This window comes from Bos indicus, chromosome X (assembly GCF_029378745.1).
Source record: "Bos indicus isolate NIAB-ARS_2022 breed Sahiwal x Tharparkar chromosome X, NIAB-ARS_B.indTharparkar_mat_pri_1.0, whole genome shotgun sequence".
Lineage (NCBI taxonomy): Eukaryota > Metazoa > Chordata > Mammalia > Artiodactyla > Bovidae > Bos > Bos indicus.
Genome location: NC_091789.1, coordinates 9723340 through 9733508, shown reverse-complemented (window position 1 = coordinate 9733508; position 10169 = coordinate 9723340). Strand labels below are relative to the sequence as shown.

The following is a 10169-nucleotide window of genomic DNA, read 5'->3' as shown; positions in this document are numbered from 1 at the left end:
TATTGTTATGATCCTTCACTTTCTCCACACAGATTGCATCTTCTCTTGCTCTGAAGCTTCCACAGCATCTAAAAGGCCTCTTTCCATCTCCTCTATACCCTCCTGCTCAGAGAAATACCCATATCCCTCCTCCAGCATCACCACCTTCATAAGTGCCTGTAAGGGAGCAGTACCAGGCCCACCCCTATCATCAATAATGGCAGTGGCTGCTGCCAGGCCTGATTCTTTCTTCTTTTCCTCCACCACCATTTGTACTCTTCCTCTATTGCACCAACACTGAATTTATATCCAGCAGGAAAAATACCAGCACATGCCCACCTTTCCAAGTGTACAGGGGACATTAGGACCCACAAAATATCATACTATCTTCTCCCCTCCCTCTTAAATAATTTTGTTTATTCACCCTCATAACCCTCTTCTTTTCCTACATTCCTATCCCTAGCCAAGGCTCTTACCATTAGTCATCTCTGAGAAAGGAGAGTTCTCATATGACAGGGTCATTTTTCTCTTCTAACCCCTCATCTCACCATACTCGTTCCAAGAAGATATTCAGATCTTGGCACCTCTTATCCCAGCCAGCCTGTATCTGGTTTTCTATAATCCACTGCATTTGGACCAAATTATGATATGAAAGGAATGGCCTAGAGAAAGAATACTGCTTTATAATGCCTACGTACTCCTTACTCCATACCAGGACCCCAGGGAGAAAGCAGAGCCCCAGAAGGAAATGGTGATTGTAGAGAGACTATGGTACATGTAGAGAGACTAGGGCATCAGGGCTTTCAGCACTGGCAGACACCTTCAACCCCCATTGGCTATAGAGAAGCAGAAATGCCCACCCTCAAGAGACCATGTGGACTTGGACAGGGAGAGTACCAGGGACAGTAACAATGGACTGAAGGCCCCCATAGAAGGCCCTCCCCCTCCCATTCTTGGTAACTCACAGGAAGAAGAGGGGCCCTTCAATAGTGAATGACATTTAACTTTCAGTCTTCTCAGTGGGATGGAGGGAAGCTTCAGATTTAAATGGTAACTTCTGGGGACTACCTGGAGGTCCAGTGGTTAGGACTCAGTGCTTTCACTGCCATGGGCCTGGGTTCATTCCCTGGTTGCAGAACTAAGTTCCTACAAGCCTCATGGCTCAACCAAAAAAAAATTAATTTAAAATAATTAAATCAACTGCTACTTCTGAGCAAACCTGTCCCCGAGGTACACACTACACAGAAGACACAGCAATAAGTGAACACTCTTTATTACTAGTTAGAAACAGAAAACTTCTGACAGAGCCTGAGCCTGGTGAGCTGGAATCTCCTGGGAGAACTCCAGGATACCTCTTGTTCAGACTGGAGGCTGATCTGACTTCCAGCCCCTGGGCTCCACCCTGGCTCCCCCTGGCTTGCAGCAGCTGCTTCAGGGGAGCAGAGCGCCTGCAGAGAACACACAAAGTGGAAGAGAAGGGCCCAAGGGCACTCTCAAGAGTACTTGTCCCAGTCCAGTTCTACTTTTAATCCAATTAGCCCTCCCAAGAGAAGCACCATCCATAGCACGATGTCTGTCCTTAGAACACATTTTGTTCTTCATCCACTGGCTGGAAAGGGGCTTGGGATGGTGGCTGCCTGAAGCTGTGTTGCCAGCACTCCCCGAAGCACTTCTTTAAGGCAGTCACTCAGTGGTCTTTCAGGCAACCAGGGAACTAGCTGTCCCTCTCGAGGGAGGAAATCAGGAGAGTATCAGAAAAGTCCTGCCTGAACTTTCCTGCTCTTTGCCACTACTCATTTGTGACATCTGGGACCAACGAGATGAACAGTTGGGAAATCAAGTCCATCCACAAAAATCTCTTTGATCTTGCCCCTGGAACTACAAAAATATCTGGATGCTATTTCAACTGGGTTTACCCAAAGGCCACACAACATGCAAAATAAAGTCACCTCTAATCTATAATGTATCTCAAATTATGCTGTCCCCTGTCATCTAACCAAACTCACCAAAAAGATTTGTGTACACTAGATAATACAATATAATTCTACCTCCTATCATATACTAGACAATCAATAACTAGTTGTTTAATTAAATGAAATCTATCAAATTTGCTATCATCTATAGAATTTAACACTGCAAACCCACCCCCTAGCACTTCTGAAATAATTCCATATCAACAGAGAAATTAAATCATAACAAAATTATTTTGTATCCCTTTTCCCTCTAATAAGTCCCAAAGTATCTCTTCTTCCCTGACTTCTTAGCTTCAGCCAGCCGGGAGGGTCTCACTGAGGTGCAGGTCAGTCAGAAATGAAGTGTGATTTCTTCAGGATCTTGGAAGATCTTCTAAATGGGATAGGTTCAGATTCTTCAGCAACAGGCAAATTCCATGGGGCTCAGAGACAAAAATGAGCCCCTACCTATAAAACTTAAATACAAGAAGCAAACATGAACACTGCAGTAGTTTACAAAAGAACAATAGCATTTTCAAGGAAAAACAGTACTCCTAAAATTCAATGTAGCATATAACTCTAAAAGCATATGGCTATTCTGAGGCAAAGACAGGAAAAGGTAGCATTTTCAGGAAAAGGTGGTTAATAAGAAAACAGAAATTAGTGAAAAAAAAAAATTCTTCATGACTTCGGTGCCTCCAGGGTATCAGCCAATTAGCATCAGCCATCCAGAATCCAGCACCTACAAACTTAAAAGGAATTAGAAGTCCTCTATTTTAAACACGTAATACTCAAAGTAGTCTTTGTTAAAATAAGTGTACAAATAAGGATATAATTATGTGTGTGCATGCATGTGTGTATATATTTGTATGTGTGCTCAGATGATAAAAAGTGCTTAATTTGGGTAATAAAATAATGGATTGTTTTATTTAATTTTTGAATTATGAATATTTCAAATATTATGAATTTTTAATATATGAATATTCAAATAAATTTGAATTTATTTAAATTTTGAATTATGAAATTAAATTTCATAATTTTGATTTTCAAATTTTCTGTGAAGTAAATGAGTTACTTTTTGATCAAAAGAGGAGAGGTTGTTAGGAAATTGGTTTTTCCTTGGAGTGTTTCCATTCTTACTTACCTTCCTGAAATCAGTGAGCTTGTCCTGGATCCAGGCCTCCACTCTCAAATGCCCTGCACACATTCTTGCATTTATAGCAGGACTTGCGCCATGGAAAATTCACTGCTTTACAGCGCAGGCACTCCCAACAATTTTGATTGGGATGTATAGTAGGTTTCTGCTGATGCTGGGTATCTGAGGAATTTTTCTCTTTTGGTTGCTTGGCATTTTGCTCCTGTTTCCTGGAGCTTTTTCTCACAATATAACATTTGCTGTACCATGAGGGACATGTCCCCTGGGGCCTCTCTGGACCTTCTTGTTTGGGGAACTTGCTGCTGCTCATGGAGTACTTCTCCTGGGGCATCACTGGACATTCCTTCTGGCTGTGGCTCCTGCTGTCTCCATGGGGCGCTGTCCCCTGGGAACAAACAGGGCCTCCTTCTTGGCTGTGGTTCCTACTGTCTCCCTGGGGCACTGTCCCCTGGGGACACACAGCACCTTCCTCTCGGCTCTGGCTTCTGCTGTCGCACAGGGAGGACATCCCCTGGGGACACACAGCACCTTTCTCTCGGCTGTGGCTTCTGCTGCCCCCCAGGGAGAACATCCCCTGGGGACACACAGCATCTTCTTCTTGGCTGTGACTTCTGCTGGCCCCCACAGAGGACATCCCCTGGGGACACACAGCACCTTCCTCTTGGCTCTGGCTTCTGCTGCCCCCCACAGAGGACATCCCCTGGGGACACACAGCACCTTCCTCTAGGCTCTGGCTTCTGCTGTCCTGCAGGGAGGACATCTCCTGGGGACACACAGCACCTTCCTCTCGGCTGTGGCTTCTGCGGCCCCCCACAGAGGACATCCCCTGGGGACACACAGCACCTTCCTCTTGGCTCTGGCTTCTGCTGCCCCCCACAGAGGACATCTGGGGACACACAGCACCTTCCGCTAGGCTCTGGCTTCTGCTGTCCTGCAGGGAGGACATCTCCTGGGGACACACAGCACCTTCCTCTTGGCTGTGGCTTCTGCGGCCCCCCACAGAGGACATCCCCTGGGGACACACAGCACCTTCCTCTTGGCTCTGGCTTCTGCAGCCCCCCACAGAGGACATCTCCTGGGGACACACAGCACCTTCCTCTTGGCTCTGACTTCTGCTGTCCCGCAGGGAGGACATCTCCTGGGGACACACAGCACCTTCCTCTTGGCTCTGGCTTCTGCAGCCCCCCACAGAGGACATCTCCTGGGGACACACAGCACCTTCCTCTTGGCTCTGACTTCTGCTGTCCCGCAGGGAGGACATCCCCTGGGGACACACAGCACCTTCCTCTTGGCTGTGGCTTCTGCTGTCCCGCAGGGAGGACATCCCCTGGGGACACACAGCACCTTCCTCTCGGCTGTGGCTTCTGCAGGCCTCCTGTGCATATTCCCCCTGGAGGTTCTCAGAATATTCCTCCTGGGCATAGAAACTCGGGTCATATGGTGGGGCCATCTCTTCCTGGGCCCCCACTGCAGCCCACTGACCAAGTGGGTATATCCCCAGAGGAGGCACCTGGGGTGCAACTGCTACTGGCACTGCTGCTGCCATGACTGCTCCCTCTTCCATAACTGCTACAGGCGGTAAAGGTGTCACATATGGGTATCCCGATGGGAATGACTCATGGCATGGGAATGGATGTGGCACCAGCATTGGTGGAAGGGGTTGCACTGCCTGGGCAAAGGAGCTCTGAGGTCCGGGGACATAAACCACAGCTGCTGGGGCTGCCATCTGACTCTCTGAATGTGGCATACCCTGTGCTCCCAGAGCCACCATCTTGCCGTGCTCCGGTACATTCAGGGGCCATGCTGTAGCCCCAAGCTGCTCAGCTCCAGGCCCAGGCAGCATTTCATGTGCCACAGGTGCTAACTGGGCCGCTCTCTCAAACTGGAGCAGTCGCCCACGCAACATATCTCGCTCGTACATCACCTGCTTCAGGGCGAACAATGCGTTTCCATGTGCTGCCGCCTCCTCACGCTCCTCATGGAGGCGCTTCAGCTCATTGGCCAGGGCCCAGGAAGCTGCCTTATGCTCCCTGACCTGCTGCTGGAGCTGCCTGATATGGTGCGCCTGCTGCTCCCGCTGCCTTGCGCCCACACGCACGCTCAATGCCAGTGCGCTCCAGGCACAGGCCCTCTTAATGGCGTGCGGCACCCGTGGGTCAGCAACCACGATTTGCAGCTGATCCTCTACCTCGTTCCAGGGTCGCGAGCGTAAGGCCATGTAAAAATCGGGGCCACCCCCGTTCTCGAGGACCTCGTTGTTGATGAACCGGATTACATCGACGTGGCGAAAGCCACTGGCATTGTCCCCAAAGTCCACAGCCATGGCTGCTGAGGCCTAGTCAACCAACCACCTCACTGAGGAAGACGCTGCCTTCCGACAGTCGCGGCAGCTAAAAGCTGCAGCTGCTACCAAGTCCGCCCTTCACTTCCCAGCTCAGTCCTGGCCTCCTCACCCGCCTTTTTTGTCCCTCACACGGTCCCGCTTTCCTCACCGAGAGTAGAACACGTCCACTCACCACCATGCCAACCGCCAAAGTGCAGAGAACGTGATTCGTCACAGGCGTGCTGAGTCACACGCACGCAAGGCTGCTAGACCTGCCACCCAGCTAGAGCCCCCTCTACAGGATGAGCGGACCAGAAGCTGCACTGGGTGCCGCAATGAGACCAGACGTGGCAGAGGGGAGGGGGGAGCTGGTGCAGGCAGCAGGATGCAAGCACGCTGCGGCAGCGGGCTCTGTGGATCCCTTCCAGATGCTAATAGTTGCCAATCATGCACCTAGGGCAGAGAAGGCAATGGCACCCCACTCCAGTACTCTTGCCTGGAAAATCCCATGGACAGAGGAGCCTGGTGGGCTGCAGTCCATGGGGTCGTGAAGAGTCGGACACAACTGAGGGACTTCACTTTCACTTTTCACTTTCATGCATTGGAGAAGGAAATGGCAACCCACTCCAGTGTTCTTGCCTGGAGAATCCTAGGGACAGGGGAGCCTGGTAGGCTGCTGTCTATGGGGTTGCACAGAGTTGGACACGACTGAAGTGACTTAGCAGCAACAGCAGCAGCAGCAGCATGCACCTAGGGGCTGCAACCACACACATACACACATGCACACACATATACTCTCTCAATCCTGTTGTAAAAGGAAGGATGAATCAATGGAGATCAGAGAACTTGAGTGGGGGGGGTGGATTTGGGGGGTAAGGAGTTGAGGTTAAGGAGACTGGGGCTTCAAGACCCCTAGTTTAGGAGTGCAAACTTGGGGTCTATCAAAACCCCAAAAAGGAGTTGGACAGTGTTGGGAGAGACTTGAGAGAGAAAGTTGTGCTTGCACTACTGATGTGAAGAAAGTGATGAGGTTGCATGGTGGGGAAGCAGTGGAAACCAGGTAAATATGCCACTTTGGCATATTTATTAGTTTGAATTAAATTTACTTAAGAAACAGCCAGTGTAAGGACACCCTGACCCTCATCCCCCTAAAATCAGGAAGTAAATATCCCATATGAAAGGTACCCTCCCTATACAAGATGCTGTAAGGCATCCTGATTACCAGTTTCAACCTAAAACAAAAACAAAAACAAAAACAAACAGGTAAATAATTCAGTCAGCAAAATTGAGTTTATTTTGGAAAACCAGAAGAATTAAATTCAGTACATATAAAGTGTGGCAAACTGTAAGCAACTCCAATGAACAAAGAAGAGGAGTGATCTTTAAAGAGGAAAGGAGGAAGTTTGGAGGGACTGTTCTGAATTAAAGTTTTTGAATGGGAGCAAGAGTTTAGGGTTGTGGCAGCTTCTCATTGGCAGAGTTATGGCAGTTTCCCATTGGCTGTGTGTTGCTGTGCAAAGAGAAAATCTTCCTTATAATTGCTGGGGTGTGTAAAGTAAACTTCTTCCTGCTGGAATATGTAAAATAAGATGTAAGAATGGTACGTTTCCTTTTTTGATTTTTACATTTCCCCCTTTTGATCAAAATCTTTCCTTGAAAGTATTGCTGATCAAGAGTCAGTTTTTCTATATTTGGTGATTTTGTTCCTCAGAGCCAGGAAGGACCTTTCCTGATCATTGTCATGTGCCATGTCAGAGGGAAAGTATACACATTAGAAACTGTTGAGGTCACATTTGAGTAAGAAGGAAGGATAGGAAGAACTCTTAAGCATTTTCCACCTAAATTCTTTATTTTATCAAAGTCATAAGTGTTAGAGATTATCTTGAAGCATTAATCTAGCATCACTTTATTGTACATCATTTCTAAAAGAATTTAACAAGCAATAGCTACAAAACTTACAAATAATTATACAAAGTAGAATTGAAAGTAATATGAAAAATTCAGTTTGTATGATGGTTCTAAATCACGACCTTAGACTTGAAGGTAGCCAACTGAACAAATAAGAGGATCATGTCAGATTAAATTTATTGCAACCAGTGTGCTTATTCTCTGATTTTGTGTAATCAAGTTTTGACCTCTTCAGAGAGACTTATCCATGTGCAACATCTCACAAATGCCTCATTGTTCAACAAGTAGGTTATAAAGGGCTATGTAAATGTCTAGAACTACTTTAGCCACTAAGTCAAGTGATTGTTGTTTGGCTGCTACTACTTTGGCTGCAGAATTGGCTAGCTTTCCTAATGTTAGGGAGATATTTCTGATAATGCAATCAATGGCACTTACTCTGATGCAAGGTAGAAAGTCTCACCCTATGGAGACAAACCTGAAGTCATGTATGTATCCTGGAAGCTCCTATTTAATATAGATATGGAGGCTTAATGGGGTGTACTAGTGAGAGGTTTCTGGCTTGTTATTGATATTAACAGGGACAGTTAAATATAATGATAAGTATTAACCTCCGATTTGTCAGCTATCTAAATATTCATATGTCCATGGGAAATGTCATCCACCACAGACAAAGATGAAGCCAGATGGAGCACAAGCAACTCCAGCTGAGGTCTGGAAATGGATAAATCCATTAGCTTAAAGTTTCTGATTTAAAATCTGATCCCTTTTCAAACTAGGGATCAGACTAATTGGGATGACATTCTTTGAAATACCATTTCATGCCAAAAATAACATTTCTAAAAGCCTTGCAAACAAGAGTAAGCTCATTTGTATTTCCCTTGAGTGCAGGAGACCATATTTGGATGAGGAAAATAACATGGAAAGTGAAGAACATATGATCAGCAAAAGTAGAGTGTTTAGTTACAGTGGTATGGTTATGATTGGCGAAAGATTGAGATAAGGTATGGGAACATTCAGTCATAACAACTTAACCTGATAGGTAACATCTGTAGGCTTGTGGATAAAATCAGCCTTGGCATTTGGGATTACAGAGAAAATGGTTACAGACAAGACCAACAGGTCTCCTACATGGTTTCCAACATGGTTATCCAACATAGAGTTTCTGGTGACATATCCATCAGAAAAGTTTACCCCTTTTTCAATAGAGTGGGAAATGTGGATAAGAGCATTGTCTTTCTAAGAAGGAAATGGAAAATAAAGTGAGAAATTACAGCCATCTGGTCTAGTCATCTCAGGAAAACTGTCTCGTTCACCTGTTGTCTGCTTCAGTTCCTGGAAACCTTTGTTTTCAAGTCACTAGTTAGTGTATAGGTCTAGTCAGGGTTTGGTGCTTTCTTTATACGACACATGAATCCAAGAGTCTATCTATAATTTGGAGTTTGGCAGCACAAGAGTTGGTTAATATTACCTTATTAGGACCTTTCCCATGGGGTTGAAGAGAGTCATTCTAGAGATGTCTTTTCCAAAAAACAAAATCTCCAGGCTGCAAAGTATGGTGTTTGAGGTCTTCATCTCTCAGGATCATGCTGTGAAAATATTGCTGTACTGAAGCATGACTATTTTCAATGGATGTAATCAGAACTTTTCAATATTGAAGTATATCTCCTTTTATTAATTGTAGAGCTACATGCCTGAGGTGCCCAGCAATTATGAGTTCCAAAGGGATGGATCTGAGATTTAGAAGGACCAACAAGCAAAGCTTTTGGCGAAGGTACTTGGAGGGTCTCCACAAATTTTGCCAAATGAGTTTTTTTCTTTTAGTTTTTATTATTTATTTTTGGCTGTGCTGGGTCTTTGATGCTGCATGCAGGCTTTCTCTAGTTGTGGTAAGCTACTCTTCGTTGCTATGCACAGGCTTCTGACTGCTTCTCATTGTAGTGGCTTCTCTTACTGTAGAGCACTGACTCTAGGCATGGTCTCAGTAGTTGTAACACATGGACTTAGTTGCCCCAAGCTATGTAGAATCTTCCCATACCAAGGATCAAATCTGTATCCCCTGCATTGGCAGGTGGGTTCTTAACCACTGGACCACCAGGGAAGTCTGCCAATTGTGTTTTGATAGTGCTGTTAGTTCATTCAACTAGTCCTAAAGACTGAGCATGATAAGCATAATGAAAATGCTGTAGATCTAGGCAAACAGCACAAATATAGTATTTGGCCAGTAAAATGGGTTCCCCAGTCATGATGGAGCTCAAGAAGTTACCCAGGTAGGGATAATCTTTTCTATTAATATTGTAGATACTGAAGAGGCAGTAGCTTATCTACATCGAAAAACTTTGACCCAGTGGGAAAACGTACGAACCATGACTAAAACATATTTATATCCATGAGATGGAGAAAGCTGAATATAATCCATTTGCCAAACCTTGAATAGTCCATTGGGCAAGTTAAAGTGCATGCCAACTATCAGTATAAAGTCTGCAAATTTACCCTTGGCTAGAGTACAACCTGAGTAAGAACATATAATTCAGCCTGGTGGACTGAGGTAACCAAAGGCAAAGATGCTGTCTCAATGACTTCAAAAGGAGTTGCAGTTGTGTACCTAGCCCAGTATTTACATTTTTCATCCTTTAAATAAGAACCATCAGTAAACTATGAAAATTCAGCATTGGTTAGGGGATTTTTCTATAAATCTTTGCAAAGGGTCAAAAGATGATCTGTTAGAGTCGAACAATCATGAGGAGTATCACCCACAGATGAGGGAAGAAGGGTAATACAGTTAAAGTTATTAGGTGAAAAAGAGTTATATAAGGAGCAGTTAGCAAGAGGATTTTCTAGGAAGTGAGACAAC

General features: G+C 45.4%; 1 protein-coding gene across 1 annotated transcript; it reads right to left on the bottom strand.

Annotated features, from left to right (window-relative positions):
• Positions 1 to 1265: 1265 nt before the first annotated feature.
• On the bottom strand, positions 1266 to 5532 carry TEX13D (TEX13 family member D). Its single transcript, XM_070783585.1, has 2 exons — positions 3076 to 5532; positions 1266 to 2407 (listed from the first exon to the last, which is right to left on the bottom strand). The coding sequence occupies exon 1, from the start codon at positions 5408 to 5410 to the stop codon at positions 3086 to 3088; it is 2325 nt and encodes a 774-aa protein (XP_070639686.1). The 5' UTR covers positions 5411 to 5532; the 3' UTR covers positions 1266 to 2407; positions 3076 to 3085.
• Between the last annotated feature and the right edge of the window lie 4637 nt (positions 5533 to 10169).